This window comes from Octopus bimaculoides, chromosome 13 (genome assembly GCF_046866305.1).
Source record: "Octopus bimaculoides isolate indiv1 chromosome 13, ASM4686630v1, whole genome shotgun sequence".
In the NCBI taxonomy this organism is placed as follows: Eukaryota; Metazoa; Mollusca; class Cephalopoda; order Octopoda; family Octopodidae; genus Octopus; species Octopus bimaculoides.
In genome coordinates, this window is record NC_142940.1 from 53,343,598 (window position 1) to 53,368,044 (window position 24,447).

Genomic DNA, 24,447 nt, shown 5'->3' on the forward strand with positions numbered 1-24,447 from the left:
TAGATATTTCTTTTTCTATCTAAAAGTTTTTCTAATTAGTATTTTTATATGGTTTTAGATTCATTGATCACCGCGAGATCCAGTTTTTGTATGACTCAATAATCTTTAAAACTATACCAGCACTACGCAAGCTCGTAGTAGGGCTGGTTGTGTTGGACAGGTCAAAGATTAGAGGCCGGACTATTCTTTTATTCTTTTACTTGTTTAAGTCATCTGACTGCAGCCATGCTGGAGTACATCGCCTTAAAGGGCTTTTAGTCGAACAAACGGACCCCAGGACTTATTCTTTGTAAGCCTAGTACTTATTCTATCGGTATCTTTTGCTTAACTGATAAGTCACTGGGATGTAAACACACCAACATCGGTTGTCAAACGATGGGGGAGCAAACATACACACACACACACACACACACACACACACACACACACACATCCACTCCCCCCCCCCACACACACACACACATACGGTGAGCTTCTTTCAGTTTCTGCCTCCCAAATCCGCTCACAAGGCTTTGGTCGGCCCGAAGCCTTAGTAAAAGACACTTGCCCAAGCTGCCAGGGCCAACACCTCTAGTTAGAAGCTAAGTTACAGAAGCACTGATGATGATTTAAAGCTAACAAAACCAGGAAGAGAAAAAGACAAGCCAGAGTTGAGGACGGGGAAGCAAAGTCATTATCGTTTTAATGTCCACTTTTCCATGCTTGCATAGGTCAGCCAGAATCCATTGAAGCAGATTTCCTGCAGTTGGATTCCCATCCTTTCGCTAACCCTCACATGTTTCCAACAAAAGTAATATTTTCCTATGTCCAAACATGTTTTTCTTGGAAGACCAGAAACAAACATCATCACCGTTATGATGACGACGTTCGTTACAACCATCACGTGATGTCAAGACAAAGCAACACGCGCACGCACACACACACACGTACACACACATACATACGTATACATACACACACGCACACGCACTCACATAATACATATATACATACACAAATACATACATCATATATACAAACATACCCTACGTTTCTGTCTACCAGATCCACTCACAAATGGCCCAGACCTATAATAGAAGATACTTTCCCAAGGTGTTGTGCTGTGCAATTGAATCTCATACGGTTGGGAAACAAACTACATAACCACAGAGCCATCCCTCTGCCTCGCTATGCATATGTGTGTATACACAAACACATACACCCATACATATAAGTGTACGTGTTCGTGTCTGTTTTAGTTATTCGTCCATTTCTGTACACCATTTTAAAATATGGCGATACATATATATATAAAAAGCTCCTCGAGTAACATTTATTTCGATTATTGTACATTTGCAACAGATGTAAAACTTAATGACTGATTAAAAGTTAATATTTGTATTTCAGTTGTTGCAGTAATTGAAGTAAATCACTAGTGGTTCATAGGTGACAGTAGATCGATATTAGATTGATTACATATCTCGTAGTCATTGAGTTTCCCCACAAGCAATTCTGCACAAGTTTTATAACGGTGAAAACCCGGAAAAATATAATATACATTCAATGTTAGGTTGCACATGGTTCTGGAAATTTTACTTTAAATTTAATTCTTTTGCTCCCGTCATGTTTCTCAATGCTTCAACTATTTTAGACACATTTTAATGTGTGTGCATATGTGTGTTACAGGTAAGGGTGTACGTGTATTTTATACATAGATTCGAACATTGTGGCCCAGTAAAAATTTATTTAATATTGATTTCAAATTTTGGCACAAAGCCAGCAAATTCGGGTGATGAGGTAAGTCGATTACACTGACCCCGATGTTCAACTGATTCCGGAAGTATGAAATGCAAATTCAACGTCGGCGGGATTTGAACTCAGAACGTGAAGACGGATGAAATGTCGCAAAGCATTTTGCACGGAGTGTAAACGATTCTGCCACATCGCAGCCTTAAAATTTTGCTTAATATTGAATTATGATTAAACAGTCTGGACGAAGTACTTAACGGTATTTCGTCTACCGCTACGTTCTGAGTTCAAATTCCGCTGAGGTCGACTTTGCTTTCATCCTTTCAGGATCGATGAAATAAGTACCAGTTACGCACTGGAGTCGATGTAATCGACTAGCCCCTTCACCAAATTAATTTTCAAGACCTTGTGCCTAGAATAGAAATAATATATATATATATATATGTAGGGCGGCGAGCTGGCGGAATTCTTAGCACGCACGCCGGCCAAAACGCTTAGCGGCACTTCGTCAATCTCTATGTTCTGAGCCCATTCTTTTAAGGTCGATAAAATAAGTAGCAGTTGATCACTGGGGGTCAATATAATCAACTTATCCTCGAAATCGCTGTATGTGTGTGTGTGTGTGTGTGTGTGTGTGTGTGTGTGTGTGTGTGTGTGTGTGTGTGTGTGCATACGTGTGTGTGTGTGTGCATACGTGTGTGTGTATGTGCGTAGGTGTGTGTGTATGTGCGTAGGTGTATGTCTTCCACTGAACATTGTCAAGACAGCGAAAAAATAACAGTGACATGGCCAGGTCACATAAGCCGTTCTGTAGTTAATTAGTGATTGGTTATTTAATAAAGCCTGTAAACAAACACTATTTTTCTCCAATTGCAATATTAGATAAATAAACCCTGGACAGTGATCTTCAGAATATTGTACAATGTAAATTTGATATAAGGCTACTCAATAACAACAAATAACCATACACACACGCACACACACAACACAGCAGTATTCCCTGTGTTCTAGAATAGTGAGATGATAACCTCTCTCTCTCTCTCTCTCTCTCTCTCTCTCTCTCCTTCTAGAGAGAGAGAGAGAGTGTGTGTGTGCATGTATGTGTGTGTGTGTATGTATGTATGTGTGTGTATGTATATGTGTGTGTGTATGTATGTGTGTGTGTGTGTATGTATGTGTGTGTGTGCGTGAGTGTGTATGTTTGTGTACCATTGGTAGCTTTGCTAACCCAGGAATAAAGTGTGTGTGTTTGTGTGTGCTACAGGAAACCTATTTTCTAAAGAGGAAGGACTTGGCGTACTGTTTGGTACGGGGCTGAGATGGTAAAGAAAGACAGTGTGGATGGCAAGAGGCAAAAATACCCCATTCTACATTTATCCCTCCAGTGGAGTGAAGTAAAGACATATGGAAACTCATCTACCTAGAACAAATGGCCCAAGTGTGCAAAATATCACCTTAGGACACTAGTTTTCTTTTTCCTGATTGTGCATTGGCTGTTCGTATTTAGTAGCAAATTTACAGAAATCATCTTGTTTCATAAATTCCCAAATTCGGTTTAGTAAAACTCACACATTTTATAAGTAAATATAGTTTGAAATAATTATGTACTTGAATTATTGAATTATTCTGTTATGCTTTCACATATCATGATCGATTCTGCAACTCAAGAACTAATTCCATTGCTCTGTGATTTTATTTAATATTAAATAATTTATTCTGAAAAAATGATAGAACAGCAAAAGGGTAAAACGAATCAGACACGAAATATGTTTGTATACTTACTTTTTACCAGCTTTTTGGTATAATTTGTATTTATGATATATTCAAGTCCCTGCCGAGAGTTCATGACGACACGAATACAGGAAATACACTCCAATAGTAATAAGGCATCTGATAATTGAATAACATGGCGGTCTCCTATGCTAAAATCTAGCAAGTTGTCGAGGCCGCCTTGTTTTACAAACGACTGAAGCCATTCAGTTGTACAACTCTTTAATTTTCTTTTAAGAGCTCCAACACTCTGGATTGAAGGCCGATGTATGAGGGTCACACAAATCTCTGGACTACAGTTCCCGAAATCTAAATTCGATAACGTCCTTGATAAACTCTTTTGAAGTTTCTTGGTTTTTGCCAATGGTAAAATGTATCCAGAGGAAATTTTTGCCCTTGTTTCTGCTTGCGATTTGTTGTCATCGCCATTGTCTTTTGTTAACCGTGTTTCGGAATTCCCTGACAAAACGTCTTCGCTACCAGTAGAACCTGATAATGAAGACTCAGAGACGCCATGTTGATCTCGAATGTTCCTATCAACAATGTTGCCTTCCATATCACTTTCATTACTCATGGTGTTATTTGATTTTTGGGTTTTCGAGCACTTTTTGATCTTGGGTTTCTTCTTCTTTTTCTTTCTATTGTTGCCGCCCTCCATACATTGATGTGAGGTAGCCATGTCTGTACTCTCTGAAACAGAGTCTTTGATATGGTGCTCGTCTCGCTGACAGGCTTCCGTGTTGTAGTCTGATCTCTTTGTAGAGTCGATACTGGTCCCATTGTGAGCAGATGATTTATCCGGATTTAAATTACTAGATCTCACTGTAGCCGTATTTTCCACACCGTCAGACACTGAATGGCTTGACTTTCCGAAAAGACTGTACATTCTGCGAACAACATATGCAAAATGACCGATAACCTGAAAAGAAATAAACGGAAAAAATAAATAAACAGATAGAAATAAATGATAGAATGCTAGAAGTCATTTCATAATTTGTAAAAGGAAGAATTTAAAATTGTTATTGCATTACAGATATTTTATTCGCTGTTACCACATTTTAGTCATTCGTCAAACCATCATGTTTCATTCATTAAAATTTGCATTCATTTTGTTCGTCTACTGGCAGGTTCTTTGTACACGCCTATATGCCTATATTCCACAGTGAATTATAAACAATACTTAATCCTGTCAATTTTTCAATTTTTCTTCTCTATTCCCATCGCCTCTTTAACATCATTTCTATGCTAATTATCTTTCTACATTACTATTTGTATCACGTTACTGTCAGTTCAACATATGTAGTAATATCTCTTTCGTATCGAAACAACGTGTTTTCCCATCTTAATTATTTTAGCTGTTCTCTTTTGCAGTTTTCAGTCCTTTGGATTGTGGCCATTCTGGGGCTTCCACCTCAATAAATTTGTCTATCATATCAATTTCACCCAAGTACTTCGTCTGGTACAACTAATTTTCGGTTTGGGTGCATATGCGGTGTAACAAGGTCCTACCCAACTTTTGTAGAGTAAGAACCAAGTACTGCAATAGCTTGGGGCTCAAAGGCTTATAACTATTTAATATCATGTCAAAAAAAAAAAAAGAAAACAAAGACAAAGTGAGTGATCTATATGGAGTGGAGGTAGATGTTTTCAAGAAGCACCTTAACCTATTGCAGTCCTAGATCTCAGACGGACCTACATCACAGCAAGAGAGAGCATCTTGTATTTAATAGATATTTCTCTACTATATTGTGACCAAATATCTTTTCCTCAACATATATTTTAAAGTAGTTTCCATTTTTATCATATTCTGTCGTTTTGTTTAATCTATAATTGAGTTCTCTACAGTATTTTTTTATATTTCTGTATTTATAAGTAGATTTTCAATCTTTTCAATAATCTAAAGAATAATATTCTTATTTATAGCGAACCAAAAGTATACTGTGAAAAGTAGAGTTGAGGGTCTTGCTCAACTGTAGTTATGCCATGTTTAGTTTGTCCAACAAGTCGGAAACCCGCCATATTATCTTTCCACCATTTATGATTGTATTAAAAAGACACTGAAACATAAGCATATGTTTGTTCCATCTTCATTGAGAATCTTGTTTTTGAACTTTTATATAGAATATATTTTGACCTCTACCTTCTTTTATTTTACAGAAACCAAAGTTCAGGAATGTGAAACTTATTTCATTGGACAAAAATTTATTGATATCCACATCATTATTCTTGTTAAATATAACTACGAAACTAAGATTAACAATTTCATGTAATATTTACATAGTACTTTTCTTTTATTAGTCAACGAAGAAATTGGTCTTAGATTAACAATTGACTCGAAAATGCTGTCATTGACTCTCTGCTCAAATGTTCCCCGTTTACTCACATACCACTACTATATTCAGGATGAGTTAAATTAAGCAACTTAGTTTCAATGACATTCTTAGTTATCATGCATTTTTTTGCATGATAAATTATTGGCGAAAATAATTTATTTATCAAAAATGACTGAAACAAGAAAAAGATAAATTATTGGCGAAACTCCCCACTGAAGCATCCTGTTGTCAATCTCAATACGATATGTTTCTCGTCCACCAATTGAAACAGAAGAATCACTTAGAGTATAAAAATTCCAAGAACCCGTAACTGGCCAATCCTCCTCCTCCTCCTCCTCCTCCTCCTCCTCCTCCTCCCCCTCCTCCTTCTTCTTCTTCTTCTTCTTCTTCTTCTCATAGAGAGAAGAAATATATTAAACTGTGTTTCTTTTCTAATTCACCAAAATGATAGCAAGGGCTTGTCTTTCATCTGTTTCATTTATTGTTTCAGTCACTGGACTGTGGTCATGCTGGGGCATCATCTACAAGGGTTTTTAGTCGAACGAATCAATCAGAATACTGGAGTCTGGTGCTTATTCTATCGATATTTTATGCCAGACCGCCAAGTTACGAGGATGTAAATAAATGCCGTTGTCAAATGGGGACAAACATTAATACAAAGGCCCGTGTGTATGTGTGTGTTCGTGTGTGTGTGTGTGTGTATGTGTGTGTTTCAGTTTCCAAATCTACTCAGAAGGCTTTGGTCGACACAATCCCAGGGTACTACGCAGTGGGATTGAACCCGGAACTATGTGGTTGAAAGACTAACTTCTTACCACACAACCACATAGTGAATGTCTAAATTGTATGACGAAACACCTCGATTGTCTCATTTGATTATTGGGAATCATTTACAGCTGTTATGAATGGAACAATGTTTAGTGAACTAAATCTATAAATCGTTTGTGGACGAAATTTAGACAGCTTTTTTAACCGATAAAAAAACAAAAAAACTTATATTCGATTATAGGAAGTTCTTATTTCCTAATATGTAATGACGTAAAACTTTTGAATGAGAATTTTAAAGTTTTTAAAATTATTATATATATATAATTATCTCATTTGTAATTACCATTTAATTGTATCAACTGTCAGTATTTTTTACCTCATAACATTTATTACGGTCAGTAATTTGTTATGACCAAAATTGTACAATTTTACTCCAGACGATTCACTCTCTGTACAGTAACTCAACGATCTTCTAGCCCAGCGGTCTGCAACATCATTTGCACCACGGATCGGTTCCATGTAACACAATTTTCCCAGAGACTGGGGAACTGGCGTTCCGTCGGTTATGACGACAAGGGTTCTACTTAATCCGATCGACAGAACAACCTGCTCGTGAAATTACTGAGCAGTCCACAGATATGCATACTCTTAATATAGTTTTCAGGAAGATTCACCGTGACACAGAATGTGGCAAGGATGGCCCTTTGCATTACAGGTACTACACATTTTCGCCAGCTGGGTGGACTGGAGAAACGTGAAATAAAGTGTGTTGCTCAAGACACAACGCACCGCCCGGAATGGAACTCGCAACTCTAAGATCGTGAGCCAAATATCTTAAACCACTAAGCTACGCGCCTTCAAGGACCGGCGAACACGTGCATAACAAAACACAATGAAGTATATAATATATAACTACATGTGTGTGCGCGTGCGCGCGAGTGTATGTGTGTGTGTGTGTGTGTGTGTGTGTGTGTGTGTGTGTGTGTTGTGTGCGCGCGCGTACAATGCGGAACACGCAGCAGACTGTGAAAGTCAATAAAATAAATATAAAATTAATTTTTTTTTTGTGTGTGTGTGCTGGGGAACTTCTAATCAATGTGTAGCGAGCCAACCAGCATTCTTCCACAAAATTAATGGTTTACTTTTCTCGTCTGCTTTACTCTCAACTGGAACGAGACACAATGACAGGCCACTGTTATTGTCATGCTGGTAGTCCTTTGGCCTTGAAAAGTCAGGTATTTATTTCAGAGGCACAATATCTTCAGTTCAATATTTTCATTACTATAAAATGAAATATATTAACACTACCAAGATATAGGTATATATGTTCACACTCACAATCACACACACACACACACACACACACAAACAAACATACGCACACACATACACATACATACATATATGCGTGCATGCATGCTTACATACAAGCAGACATGTATGTATGCATGCATGCATGTATACATACATACATACATACATACATACATAAATACAGACACACACACATACATACATACATACATACATACATACATACATACATACATACATACATACATAGTCACGCGCACGTGTATGCGTCTATGAGTAACATACTTTGAAGTTAATGAAGGTAATCCGAAAGTTAAAATTCATCTCACAAAATATTAAGTAACACAGAAAAACAGAAAGTCTAAAATCGTTATTTGGATTCTGAACATACTACTGCAAAATATTAGGGCACCCCTGTTATATATTGAGATCTTCTTACATCTCAAGGGTTTTAGAATAATAGAATTATTTAACGAACAGTAAACATAATGAAAAGTTGTTTTAAAGTTAAAAGGAAATTTCATTAGATTAGAATAACGAAGATAGATCGGGAGCAATCGACTTGCACTGATAACTAGAGATATCACAACGTTCGCTGTTACATAAATCGTCAACAAAACGAAGAAAGAAGCATCTATACCTGTCTTACGAAATATTTTGTTTACTTACTCTGCTGTAGAAGATCTTCAGGGTAACACGTCAACCCAAGTACAATTTGTAATTAATTATAAGATTTAAATGAGTCTTACTTCCGGTTGAAGCTTGAGTATTGAATCTAATTCAATTAGCATCACGCTCGACTGCCTGTTTAAATAACTATGGCTACTAATAGTTGTGTGTATATTTACGAGTGTTAAATGAAGGTAGTTGGCAGGTATTTTATTGAAACTTACGATACATTATACAAAATGCCAGAATACATATCACTGAAGAAAACTATTTCGATTTCGTTTCTGTAATTCGTAGCTTCCGTGCTTTGACAGACAAATATTCTATAGAGAACGAAGACGATTGTTAGTACAAAGGTGACCCACTGATATTATGATATATACTTTAAACACGTTCTAAAACGACGAATACCACAAGGTTGTACAAGAAGATGTTTAATGTTTACACATCTACAGACAGTGGAAACAGGTATGCAAACAGAAATTTTCTTCATTGACATAAAGGGATAAATAACAGAGATGTTGTACACTGATTAGCTGAAACCAGTACGGGTCAGATATTTATTTCGTCGATCCAGAGACGGGTTGAAAGTTTTAAAATCGTCTTTGTTGGGATTTGAATTTGCAACATTGATTGATTGAACTAAATGATGACTTCGAATTTTGGCACAAGGCCAGCAATTTTAAAGGGACAGGGAAGTCGATTACATCGACCCCAGTGCTTGACTGGTACTCATTTTATCGACCTCATTGCTTAACTAGTACTCATTTTATCGATCCCGAAAAGAGGAGAAGGCAAAGTTGTGCTCGGCAGCATTCGAACTCAGAATGTAAAGATCCAGATAAAAACGCATTGAGTCCGACACAGTAACGATTTTGTCAATTCACCGCCTTGATGGAACTAAATAATGGTTTCAAATTTTTGCACAAAGCCAGCAAATCTTTTTTTTTTTTTGTGAGGTGGTACTTATTTTATCGACCCCCAAAAAGGTAAAGTCGACCCCGGTGGCATTTGAACTAAGAACGTAAGCATTTTTCCCCAGGTGTGATAATGATTCTGCCAGCTCGCCACCTTAATGGAACTAATAATGTAAATAATGATAAGCATACAATCCAGAAGACTACCATTTTTGTACACTCATGCCTTCTCTGAAATTGGAAACAACAAATTTAGGGTGAAATCTTTCGTATGTGAGCTTAATGTTTTTTTCTTTCGAACAAAGCTGCACGTTGGTTAGGGCCGGTCAGAAAGTTACCACTGGTTTTGTACCTATCATGCTTTTAGCAATATCGGCGACTCATAATAGGCGTGAAATCAATGGTAAATTTTCTCACTGACCATAACCAACAACTATATCAAATATTACTACTCAAAAAGATTTGAGAGAGTGTGCTTCATTTTTCAGATTTGTGAACAACTTCCCCATTACACACACACACACACACACACACACACACTTAGTGGTTAGAGTGTTGGATTTATGATCAAAGATTGTGATTTCGATTCCCGGACCGAGAGATGCGTTACCTTCTTGAGCAAAACACTTCATTTCACATTGCTCCAGTCCACTCAGCTGGTAAAAATCAGTAATCCTCGACGGATTTTGTACTCAGAACGTTAACAGCCAGAACAAACATCTAGGGCTACTCAAGGGACCTACAGACCCAGGATTGCCATGACTTCCAAGAATGAATGTCCCTTTAAGCAACACACGGGCACACGATGACAGACCCATTAATTCGCACCATACTTGTTACTTTCATTTACCTTTTTTGGAGGGTAGTATTCACTCTCCCCAATTCCTCTAAGTGGAACTTGGAATTGTAGATGAAAGCTTGACCGAAGAGGAATGTTTCTGTCTTCAGTCTTTTCAGTGACACCCATCACACAATTTCGTTTGCTATAGCCACCACATAGATACAAACTACCAGCTACTCCTGTGGATTGGCTGACAGCCGAATCCGTTTCACATGAGACAACAACTGTTCAACAAAAATCCATTAGCCAATAATGCTTGTGTTCTGAATGAGTGCATGTTTAACAGTTTCGTTACATTGTTCGTGTCTTGGACAGGTCCACTTGGCGTTGTTTCTGGAATAGTAGAGTTTATCTCGAATCAACCATGCCTGTCAAGCCAGGAATTTCTGGAAGTTAGTCCAAAGTCTTCGGGTCGGATGTCTTCCAAAGCAAACCAACTAGTTGACACGTCATCATCTGAAGTTATTCCGAGAACGATGTCAGTCTTTACAGCCACTAGACATCTATGTAAATGCTGATGTGACCGTTTCACCGACTGTATTGCCCCACTTATAGAAGGCTTTGAGCGCCGAAAATATTCCAGATGCCAGGAACTTAGACTTGGTCTTCACTTCATCCAAGACTGTAGCTCCGTCAAAGTGACACGCGAGCATTCCTGCTCAGTGTCCCGGAATCTCTGTTGATCCTGCAGCCTCAACTCGTGTCTGTTCATCATCAGTCACGGCCTACCGAGCCCTGCACGTGGACAATGTTGATAGCAGCTACACTACATGACCAACGAAACGCGTTACTGCAGTATTAAAAAAAATATCGCCAATACCATATAATAACAGCTGGTAAGTGATTGCATATATTCTCTGGAATATCAATATTATCGATTATTTGATTTCGACAGAACAAGTCCAAATTAAATTCCAATTAACTAACTGCGGACATATTGAATAAATCATGATATATTTTCACCTAGTTTTGACGTTTTTCTCTGTTGAATAATTAATTGATTTGTGTTATAGTAATACGTAATATAACGTTGCAAAATGATTGAGTGGTTAATGTAAAGTTACTTGCCAGTAATAAGTAACCCAGATCAAGCTGGCATATCCTGTGACTGACATCCATAAATGATTATCAGATTGAATATTAAATGCTGAGGTGAAGAGGTGACCGGATGTTTCACATAGCAGTTTGTTGATGGCTCACAAGTTACCCTGATAAAGTAATATCTGTTAAAGAACTGACTCAGAAAAGAGAGTCTTGATGGAATAAGGGGAAATTTTCAGAAGAGGAACTCGGTCGATATCATCGACCCTAGTCTTGACTGGCACTTTATTTCGTCAATTGATACTTTATTTTGATTGGCATTTTATTTTATCGTCCCCGAAAGGATGCAAAGCAAAATTAACTGCTGTGGGATGTGAATTTAGAATGTGGAATGATAAAATAATATATCATAAAATGGTATCTCATAAAATACTATCTGATAAAATAGTATCAAAATAGAATATCATATGATAAGCGAGTAACTGATTAAACGTTGCGTTGTAGATTATTATCAGAATAAACTTGAGATAATGGTAACTTACCTCGTACTTGAAATACGTTCTAGCTTGATGATAGGGAACAAAAAATTACTTAGCTAAACATCCGTATGAAACTTCATCACTGAAAACATTGTGGATGATGTCAATAACAGAATGCAGACGTCAGCAAACAAATTATATCCCCCATTAGTCGAAAGTTGCTATTTTGTCTATTCATCCAGCACAATCCCAGTATATAATTAATGGATTTATGGAAGGAATCTGTAAGAATGAAAGCGCTGAAGTCTATTTAAACTTTACGTTGTGACTGTTTAAGAGGAAAGACAATCCTACAAGATAAAGAACTGCACAAAGCTGTATACAAATGAAAAGTAGACAAGATATATTTTCTTGTAGTAAGAAAGCATTGATATAGAATACCTACAGATGTTTTCATCGATCTGTCAGAATTTTACTTTATATTATTTTCTATTTTGTGATTCAAGATTCCTTGAGACTGCTGTGTTTTCGCTGCCTGCAGTCGAAGGCTGAAATCTGAGGTACGGTCAATGTTGTTAATATTGTATTTCACATAAGTCGATGACACTGTCAGAAGCAAGTCACGGTTCCAACATGTTCTTGAATTCATTCTCATCCCTTACGGCTGAGACCTTAACTGTTGCCATACCAACATCGATTTTCCTTTTTCTCGGATCAACAGCGTCCTTCACTCGGGAGTCGATAAATTCAGTACTTTAGCAATATTGAGTTTACATAAACGGATTTACTTCTTTCTTACAAAATTGACCGTTCATCATGTCAAAACTAACATTTTACTTTATAAATTGATCTCTAAGTCAAGTAACCTCCTGCGAACCATGTTCGCGATCCGATTTCAATACTACTTTTCTTGAATAATTTTGACGATATCCTTCAGAAAAGCAAGAAAGCAAGTCAGTATAAATTACATTTATCTGTATATCTGTTGTTTTTTTTTTTAATAATTTAACATTATATTTGACTAATTGTTGCATAACTTGGTGCACGAACGAAATTTTTTATTAGGCTATTAAGAAACAAACAACATGAACAAGTCCAGGAAAATATAAATATATATGGGGGTCAGAAATTGAATGTTTTCCATCCAAATGATGGTCAATAATAATTGTCAATACATTCAAAGAAAACAATTATTAATATCATATCCAACGTAGTGTTTTAAAGCTTTCGTTTAACGCTAGCAACTTGTGGGGCAGGGCAGAACGAAATTGGGTTCCTTGATGAGGTTTCCAATGTCAAAACCTTAAACTTCCCTCAGCTATTTTTAGTAATTATGTCATCAATCTTTAAAGATTTAGGAGATGATACTATCACTATGGTAACTATGAAAATCGACAATTTTACACTGAAACTAATGAAGACACAAGAAACGGATTCAGAAGTCATGCAGTGAAAAATAAAGAAAAATGTTGCAGAAGATTTTTTCAGAAATCTAAATCTGAAGACTAAAGATTATGCAGTCAGAACTAAAAGAATTAAAAACGCACAATTAGACTTTAACACAGAGATGTACTTGACGGGGGTTCGGATGATGATAATAATGATAAGGAAGGATTGTAACAAACATGCAGATTAAAAGTAGTAAAAATGACAATAATAATAATTACTATACATGATATCACCCACAGTGACAAAAATAAACTTCCAAATAACCGTTATATTACAAGTAACATTCTAATACAATTTGTTGTTTGTTGGCACTCCGTCGCTTACGACGTCGAGGGTTCCAGTTGATCCGATCAACGGAACAGCCTGCTCGTGAAATTAACGTGCATGTGGCTGAGCACTCCACAGACACATGTACCCTTAACGTAGTTCTCGGGGATATTCAGCGTGACACGGTGTGACAAGGCTGACCCTTTGAATTACAGGCACAACAGAAACAGGAAGTAAGAGTGAGAGAAAGTTATGGTGAAAGAGTACAATAGGGTTCGCTGCCGGAGCCTCGTGGAGCTTTAGGTGTTTTCGCTCAATAAACACTCACAACGCCCGGTCTGGGAATCGAAACCGCGATCCTGTGACCGCGAGTCCGCTGCCCTAACCACTGGGCCATTGCGCCTCCACTCTAATACAATATATATACAATATAACAGGATTAGGTCAGATCTGACTTCTCTTGATTTATATCCTAAGAGTTGTCTCTTATGAAGCTCCAGTATGTCCAGATTGTCCGGCAGATTAGTGGACGGTAGAAATGGTGTATGATAGAAAATATAATTAATTAATGGAGAAAATACGGCCTTAGAGACAAACAGCCTTCAGAGGCAGCTGGCTTTATTGTCATTACAAGGTCTTGTTGTGGTGACTAATAATAATTATTGTTATTACAAAGTTTGGCAATGACGTGTTTGGCTTCACTACCTGGTAACTATTAGCAACCGTTGGTTACATACCACTGTTGGGTCAGAGGGGAAGTTCAAAGTAATATTGATTGTACAACGAAAAACTGACATCCCTCTGTGTAAGAAAGCTTATTAACATATAAATGTAATGTGAAAACGGCAAATATGAGACGGTGATGATGGTGATGGTGGTGGTGGTGGTGGTGGTGGTGGTGGGAAGACATAGAAGGAAAATGATAAGGAATTTAGAAAGGAAAGATTAAAGGAGAAAAGGAAGTAGGAAAGTGTAGGAGGAAAGGAATGAAAGGAAAATTTAGAAAAAAATTCTCACTCCAAAATGATGATAGTGATTACGAAAGCGCTGTGCTCATGAAAATATTATCGTAACTTGGAGTCCAGTAACGCGAAACATATTAGTTTTCATTGACTTCCGTGTTACATGATAGTTAATGGACATGGAATTCAACGAGAATGTGTGTTTCACGTTGCAAAATTTCACTCTATAGCAACTTTTCCGTAACGCAGTGTGGTGGGTTCCAGTAGTTTAAAGGGGATTTTAAAACGAAACTCAAGTTCGGAGATGATATCTACTGAAGCTGGGTGAATTTATGTTTTACTGTTGCTGCCGGCAGTAGTAGTAGTAGTAATAGTGGGAGGAGGAGGAGGGGGGAGGAGGAGGGGGAGGAGGAGGGGGAGGAGGAGGGTGGTGATGGTGTCGGTGGTGTAAAGCACAATACTATTCCCGTAATAATCTAACACGAGAGACTGTAATTAAAAATACTACAATTTGATAACCTGTTAATTACGTTGTTTCTCACAAAGCTACGCTTACACATACCAGGCTTTCTCACATTGGTGACAGAAACACTGAACCAGTTTACGGCGTTAGTTTTTCTTTTCGTTTATTTTTAGTCATCAAATATATTCCGAAACTGGTCTTTATCTAAGGAAGGGAATTCCTACACTATTAGGCATTTGACATAGCTGTGCAGCTAAGAAACTCGCCTGGCAACCACGTGTTTCGGGTTTAGTCCTATTGCGTGATACCTTGGGCAAATGTTTTCTACTATAACCCCGGGTCGATCAAAGCCTTGTGAGTGGATTTGGTTGACGATAGATCGCTGACCAAAACATTCAATTTTTTCTCCGTGTTTTTCTCCTTGTTTTCTCCGTATTCTTTCTGTTGAAGAGCGTAGCTCGAAACGTTAAAGACGTTCTCTATTCCCGAGCGTTAAACTAATACATCCTTTTGTTGTTTACACCACCTGTCCTCGTCTGTTGTTTTTTTCGTAAATTCTCCCATATATATATATATATATATATATATATATATATATATACATCGTGAAGTATATTTGCCACTTAAATGTGGCTAACCCTTAAGGGTGGATGCTATTGTAGCTCATTCAGAGATTTATTATGTGTGTGTGTGTGCGTGTGTATGTGTGTGTGTGATGGTGCGTGGCTTACTGGATATTCGGCTCACTATCGGAAGGTCATGAGTTCAATTCCCGGCGACGCGTTGGGCTCCTTGAGCAAGGCACTTTATTTCACGTTGTTCCAGTCCAGTCAGCTGGCAAAAATAAGTAGTACCTGTATTTCAAAGGGTCAGCCTTTTCACACTCTGTGTTACACTGAATCTTCCTGAAAACTACGTTAAGGGTACACGTGTCTGTGGAGTGCTCAGCCATATGCACGTTAATTTCACGAGCAGGCTGTTCTATTGATCGAATCAACTGGAACCCTCGTTGTCGTAACTGACGGAGTGCCAGTTTGTGTGTTTACGCCCCCGTAACTAAGTGCTTCGGCAATCGAAACCGATACAGTAAGTACCTGGATTTAAAAAATAAATACTGGGGTCGATTCATTTGACTAAAAATTCTTCAATACGGGGCCCCAGCATGGCCGCAGTCTAATGATTGAAACAAGTAAATGGACAAAAAGATGAAAAGGAAGACAGGGCCCATGATCCTTTTAGGGCCGCTGGGACTGGTGGAAGGGAAGTGGAAGATATTAACAAGTTGGAGATCATGCCCGAATGCTTTGCAACGGAGAAGACCAAAGAGCAGGGCTTCGGGTAACTTCTGCGTATACAATGTACTATCCGAATGAGAAAAACTACATGCAAAAGATGATAGACGAAAGAAAGAATTAAACGAAGTACGGGTGATATATTGGAGGAAACAGATGAGGTGAAACCTAAGCTTTTTGCCAGAAAAAAAAATTTTCAAATTGCTCGAGAAATCAAAAGATCATAGAACAAATAAACTACGCTAATAAAACTAACATTATAGTGTTGTTACAACAACAAAAACTGCGAAAATATTTGATCGTGAAATGACAACATTTGATAATATTTTTTATATTACACATTTTCACATCAGAAATAAATTTCAAACAGGAATTAAAAACTAAAGAAATTTGTTCTTACATTAGCCGACTATTTCGATATTCTGGCCTACAGCTTTACGTAAAACTGATTTTTAAAATTTTATATATTCTTTTTTTTTTTTTTTTTTTGCGACAGTTCAATACTAATCGAAGCCAAATGATTTGGATGATTTTATCTTACAGTTTGACATAGATAACTTCACTCTTCTGAAGGTACTAAAGAATGCTCAGAAATATACAAAATGGTAGGAGTCCCGGCTAAAATTTGAACCGTAGTTCTAACGAAGTATCAACTTTCGGGTTGCTAGCCATTTCTGCTCAGAAAAATAGTGATTACAGCAGTTTTTGACCGAATTTTTTAATTTTCTTTTTTTTTTTTTACTGAAAAATCGAACCTCGCTCGAATCAGAGGCTGGCGTTGCTGCATCCACTCCGTACGTCTAATAGAAAACAATATAAATCGGAAAACTGAAGTAGAAAATCTTAACTGACAGAGAAAGAACAACGACGGCAACCATATTTGTCTCCAATCGATGAAAAAAAGAATTGCAGAAATCCTCAAATTAACAAAATGGCAAGAGGACAAGATGTGCATTCACTGCAGGACAGCAACTACGATATAACAGCACATCAAATTACAAAATATATACTTGTAAATAATAACAATGGCAAATAAACGATACAGAAATGTGGTAGATTAACTTCACAACGATTACAGTAAAAGAAATGGTCTTACCGATGGTGATATTCGGAGTTAAACAAAGGATCGCAGGGAAGTTAATGTGCCATGCTCGTAGGTCAATTAAATGATTGATTCTACTTGGTACATGTGTAAAATGATGGAATGTAGAAGTACGGAAAAAACTTAATCAGTGTTACGCAAAATTAAATGTAACAGGAAACAAAGTGCAAACCTAAGGAAGATATTATTTACAGCACTTATCTGCTGATTCCTGTTTGAAAAACTGGCACAGAATAAATGTGCTAAAGCGACAAATTAGCGAGGGCTGTTGCGGAAATACATCGAATACGCGTAACGTCTGCAAAAGGAAAATGAACGAGCAATGAATGGTGTTTGCACAGGGTCAGATCAAGATTAAATTTTGTAGCTGTGATTGCTCTAACCTGATGCCGCTACAGCATCTAAGGCTCCCTAATAAGAAGAACATAAACATGATTGCTATGATTGTTATTATATAACCTTAGGCAATTACTAATAACATAAAAGAAATGTTTCGTTTTTAAAGTTGGATCTTCGCAGTTGATGAAAAGAATTCACAGCTCACATTATCTTTATCGTTGATCATCGATAGGGAAGTTCTAATTATATATATCATAAGATATATATTCTTATATATCTGATTATATCTGATTTTATATATCATAAGTTATATATTCTTATACATCTTATGTATTCGATGTCAGTAATGTTTCAAAGAATACATGAATGAGTGTATTGTAGTGAGAAGAGTATATTCCTCCTCATAACAATCAGTCGATGAGCAGTGCACTAACATGCACAGAGTAATGAACTAAAAAATGTTTATTTATTAAAATTACCCCATATTGGGGGAAAAAAACCCAACCGTTATTTAAATCAGTGCTTCTCAGCCATTTTTTTTACCTATGAACCCCTTTGGTTCCTATTTTAGTTGGGTTAACCCTCATAGCGATTCGATGTTTAAAAAAATCTTATATTTATATAATTAAATATATTAGGAATTGTATAAAAGAAATTGTTAAAATATTTTGTATATTGTAGAAGTATAAGCAAGTTATTGCACATAAGTTTTAACAACAAAATCTTTTGTGGAGCTCCAAAGGTCATAAGGACCTCAAATGAAGACCACTGATCTAAATGAATAACTCTAGTTGAGAAAAGTAACGGAGACAACTCACAGAATTTAAATTAATTAAAAATTGTTAGTATTAGGAACGTATTAAACCTCATCAGCAAAACTTAATTTAACCTAGATTGTCCCTTCCCGCATGACTTTGTTGACAATGAATTAAAGTTTTATAACAACGAAAAGAGAGTGTTAATTGCTACTGTTAATTGCTATCCACACTTACACTATAATATACAACATAGTTGTCGGTTCCTAACATTCAGCTATTTAAAGTGACAACAGGCTGACAGCATACAGAATAAATAAAAAATTAAGATATAAGCCTATCCAATCATGGATATTTAACTATCTTATTTACAGCGAAAAATTTGATATCAAATACTAGACGATATGGTTAAATTCACAACACTTACTATGGAGGTAAGATTCTCAATCACATTTTTTACTTGTTTCGGTCATTAGACTGCGGCCATGCAGGGGCACTGCCTTGAAGAGCTTAATCAAACAAATCAATCCCAGTACTAATTTGTTTAAAATCTTCTACTTACTCTATCGGTTTCTTTGACCAAACCACTAAGTTACGGGGACGAGAACAAACTGACACCGGTTGTCAGGTGGTGATGAGAGAGCAAACACAAACACATACATGTAGTTTCCAACAACTAAATTCACACACAAGACATAAGTCGGTCTAGAGCTGTTGTAGAATACATTTATTTGAGGTGCCGAGCAGAGGGACTGAATCCGAAACCACGTGATAAGAAAGCGAGCTTTTTAACCACATAGCCATGCCTATTCATTATTACTTCAATTTGCTGATATTAAGTTCTACGTTACCCTCTGGGCCGATTTATACCTTTCATCCTTTCGGGATCGATAAAATAAGTACGATTTGAGCACTTCACCCCAAATTTCTGTCCTTGTGCCAAAATTTAAAACCGATATTAAATTCTACATTTCAATGACAAAGTGAAAACTTTCATTACTCCCTCGTTAAATTAAAAATAATTCACCCTCTTCCATTAGTCTTTCTAAATTTTAATTCAAAAAATTATAGCTTCCCTCACCTATATTTGCTGATAAATTTATATTCAAATCCATTGGAATAAACTATAATTTTCACTTACTTACGCTTAATATTAATCTGTCGTCTGTCAGTTATCGATAAAGACGTCAAGTAGCAGCAAAGATAAATAGCAGGTTTGTTTGATTATAAATACCTATTAAGTGTAATTATTGATTTGCCCTTATTGTTTAATTTAGTTTGTTTACATGTCTTTGAGACACGCCTAAACTAACTCGACAATTTCATCTTTTTTATTTTGGGTGATCAGGTGAAAGAACAAAAACTAAAATATAAGAGATTATACAGGGAAAAACATACTATTTATTGGTATTCAACATATGTAACGAGATATCTTGGTATTTAACACTTCAAAAATGCTGTTCAACTCTACTCTGTGCATATGAATAAGTATTTTCCTACAAATACAACATTGCGGACATTTTAAGATGGGGGGGGGGGGGCTAGAAAGCAGACCATTTGAATTCAAGGAATTCAAGATAAAATGTAATCCTTGCAAAACTGGAACGCCAAACAAATTTTAGCCAACCGCATTAATTAAAAGTAAAGTGGTGTAGGGCTAAATCGATTATTTCGACCCGAGTACTCAAATGATATTTGCACTATTTTATCGATCATTGGCAGATGGTTGGCAAAATCGACAAGATTTTAAGCCAATGGAGTCTGAGACTATTCAATGCGTTTTGTTCGTCACTCTTCTGGTTCTGTCAATTCACAAGAAATATTGATCTCAAATTTTGGCACAAGACCAGCAATTTCGGGAGAGGGATATAGTTGATTACATCGACCCCAGCATTTAACTAGTACTTGTTTTATCAACCCCAAAAAGATGAAAGGCAAAGTCGACCTCCGTAGAATTTAAACTCATAACTTAAAGACGGACGAAATGCTGCTAAGCACTTTGTTCGGCGCGTTAATGATTCCGCCTGCTCGTCGCTTTATCCATAAGAAATATCAATGGTATTTTTGTTTATTACTATTCCTAAGCTATATTTATGTTTATATCTGAACAGTATCGAGAACTTTATTTCAAATCATAGGTCGAATTTTAGAGCTGGCCGATTCAATACCTCATGGTTCCGCTTTCAAATCTCACCGCGTAATATAATACGATTGATTTAGACCAACTGGTTTAGACCAACAGTTTCTAATGTATATATAGGTCAGGGTATAATTTTAAAAGGATTGAGAAAATACTTTACTTTTGAAATGTTTGATAAAATGAAAATTGTTCATGAGCATGCAATAGACTACATTAAGGGCATAAAGATCCACAACACAATAACTACTGCAAACAAAAACGGAGGAATTTTTCTCTAAGAAGGATATCAGGGGTTAAGTGCCATCCACATGTCAGTGGAGAAGAATGGCATAATGGTTAGAGTGTTGAACTCATGATCGTAAGATTGTGGTTTCGATTACTGGACTTGGCGATGCGTTGTGTTCTTGAGTTAAACATTTTATATCACGATATATATAATTAATAATGAATAATACTTTTATTTATGTATTTTTGATAATCTCAAGTATATGATTTTTTAAGATAAACATTGAATGAGCGTTATTGATTAACTGTGTTATCATATACTGTTACGCATCTTCGATAGACCGATTTTGTATACTCGATTGATAGCCCTAAGCTTCTAGTCTCTTTGGCCACTGAAGATTGGTATTGTTTCTGTCATGAAGATGCACGAAGACTAGAAACTAATCATCACCATCTTATTTTTCTGCCCAGAGGAGAGATAAATACCTCTGTTAATCACCTTAATTAAAGTCTAATGAGGCTCAACTTGTAATTTTATCAAAAACGCTATAATTTACATTACATTTCAAATCAAACATACCACTGTATATTACTCAAATAATGATTGGAATTATTTCTAAAATCCTCAGTAGTTGACATAACCCCAGTATACCTAGTCCTGAAATCGTCTAGAAATTTCGAATAATTTTACTTATCCAGTTTATTTGAACAACTAGCTTTTGTTTAAATATTTTAACAAGTTGTCAGTGTCTTTATATAATTTTATATTTTCGTGCAAAGGCGGTTAGACTTATATTTACGTGTCTGAAGTGGAGAGAAGTTGCTGCTACGTAAATTAAGTTTTTATTTATTTATTTTTACTTCTATTGTCTGGAGAATGGGGCAAGTACCCGAAACTAGGTCGATGAGATTGATGCTGTTAATATTCCGTTTGAACCTTTGTAAGTCAACACCTGCGAGAAAAGTATGAGCATGGAAGGAATTCCAGGTGGATGCGACATTCTAAGAAGGAAGGAATGGGTGGAGTAAATTAGTAATTAGTTTCAGTTAATATGGCAATTTTATTTCCAAACTTTTCCTTTATCTCTTTCTTTTCCTTCACTTCCCATACTTCACACTTATTCCTGTTACATTAAAATACGTTTTCTTTTGTTGTTGTTGTTGTTGTTGTTTTCAGGACACACTGATGGATATTAATTAAGGTCATTAACAACAATTAAATTAAATGAATTGCAATTTACCAAATACAAACCGAAACTCATGTGACAAGGAACTGACATCTTCACTCGATCAACGTTAAGTTTTATTTGGTGAAATAACAAGGGATTGGTTGAACATACAGAACCAGACTGATAGTTCAAACTATGTAAATATGAATGGAATTTAATTGTAGACTCAAGAAAATAGAGAAGTGCGCTTCTGGCGGTTTGATTATTAAACAAATATTCCCAGATTAGATACGTTATGATTGAACACACAGCATGACACTTACCGAGCATGGGAATCCATTCGAGATAATGTCAAGCTGCTACTCAACTTCCCATACTTTTGAGTTTTGGTGGGAAAAATATAAGAAAGTGAGTCACTTTGTTTGGATAGAACGATAGACATCGTCAAGTTTTTATTTTGAAAATAACTGCATTTTGTTACTAAAACAACATGAAGTCTAATGACACGCCGATAAAATGCACTGTTCGAGCCTTGTTATGGTGTCAAATGGAAGGACGATCCCATTTTTTAATGTAACAATCCACACAAGCACCATGGGGATAGTGAGTTACCGAAATGAGTGATGCAGCAGAAACTAATATTCACTGAAAAGATGATATAACTACACAAAAATTTACATTATGTTACTACTACGCGATACATGAACCATTAAGGCACCTCATTGCGGATTTTTTTATCTACTAGAAATAGAAACCAACTTTCCTTAGTTTACTCGACATTTTGAAATAAGGAAAGATACAGTGGAAATAATTGACTAGTTTAGTTTAGGTTAAAGCTAATATCCCCACTATTTTTTTTACTTTCTAGCTTTGGTACAAGGCCAGCAATTTTGAGGGGACGGGGAAATTGATTACATCGATACCCGTACCTGACTGGTATTTATTTTATCAACCACGATAGAATAAAAAGCAAAGTCGACCTCGGTGGAATTTGAACGTAGAACGTAAAGCGCCAAAGGAAATGCTGCTAGGCATTTTGTCTGACGTTGTAACGATTCTACGAGGTCTTTCTTTGCAAAGTGTTTCGCAATCCACGCCTGTAACCATTGTTAGAATTTCTTCAATTAAAGAATAAACCTGATTTCATCTAGAAAACCTTGTGTGCGCATATTTAACAACTAAATAAAGAAAAAACAAAAAGGAAACACTGCTTATAGCCATTTATAGTGTATGCAACGTCTGATAAAGATAAATTGATCTGTTTAACCTCTTGAACGTGGAAACCAGATTTATCCGTTCAAAATTTTATTACCATTAACTGCGGAAAGTGGTTTTATCCAACGCCTTTGCAAAAATAAGAAACAAACAGAAAAAAAGACTTTATTTATGTTGTGAGAAGCAGAGACACCCTATTGACACTTTTCACCAAAGACGATATTCCAAATTTTCATAATCTTTTTTTCACATATTTTATCGAATATCTCTTTACAGATCAAAAATCAAATACTGTTAGTGGTGGAAATGAAAACCGTACCAACAGGAGATAGTGAAAAAAATATTACATTTGTGGATAATTAACATCATTACGGGAATGATAATGAAATTTAATAACGCAGTCAAATGGTTAACTAGGGTGTATTAATACCTTCTTAAAAATATTTCATTTACGTCTGAAGAAAAAGAGGGCATGATCACGGCAGATTCGTTAATATGCTGGACAAAATTACTAGCAGCATTTCTTCCGGTTCTTTACGCTCTGAGTTCAAATGCCACTGAGGTCGACTTAGCTTTTCAGCCATTCCGGTTCGATAAAAAAGTACCAGCTGAACATTGGGCTCGATGTAATCGACTTGCCCATCACCTTAAAATTGCTCGACTCGTGGCAAAATAAGAACGAATTATACTACATTACACTCTATTAAGTAACATAACTGGCTCTGAACTATAACAGGTTTACACTATATGACACTAAAGTGCAGTATTATTCCAGTACACCATAGTACTAAACCGTAAATCAGAATGCTTTATAATTAATTTATATGCTATAGCACACAGTTCATTACTACAGAACATACGACAGAACAATACATTACAATATCACAAGGTTAGCACATACCGCTACTTCATCTAAATTTATGATTCCATTAAACTTATTTGCTCCAATAACAACAGAAACATAACAAATATATTATATTGATATATAAGTCTAGAAAGAAAAGAAAGACAGAAACAATGACAAAAAGAAACAAAGAACGAAAAGATTTTGTTATTATTATTGGAAAAGAACAATAAACCAAAATGTATTCATTGCTTTCAGCCAGGAATTCTCTGGTGGCATTCTGTTTTGTTTCGCTATAAAATTAATGCGCGATAGTCGTCATTATTATCCTAGTAATTCTTAGGATAGCAAGCTGGCAGAATCGT

General features: G+C 36.3%; 1 protein-coding gene across 1 annotated transcript in view; it reads right to left on the reverse strand.

The window, feature by feature from the left end:
• Nucleotides 1-24,447, reverse strand: part of LOC106877725 (uncharacterized) — a 76,736-nt gene that overhangs the window by 37,078 nt on the left and 15,211 nt on the right. Inside the window, exon 2 of the mRNA XM_089361315.1 lies at nucleotides 3,511-4,417. Coding sequence (XP_089217441.1) covers nucleotides 3,511-4,417 — 907 coding nt within the window. The remainder of the gene's footprint in view (nucleotides 1-3,510; nucleotides 4,418-24,447) is intronic.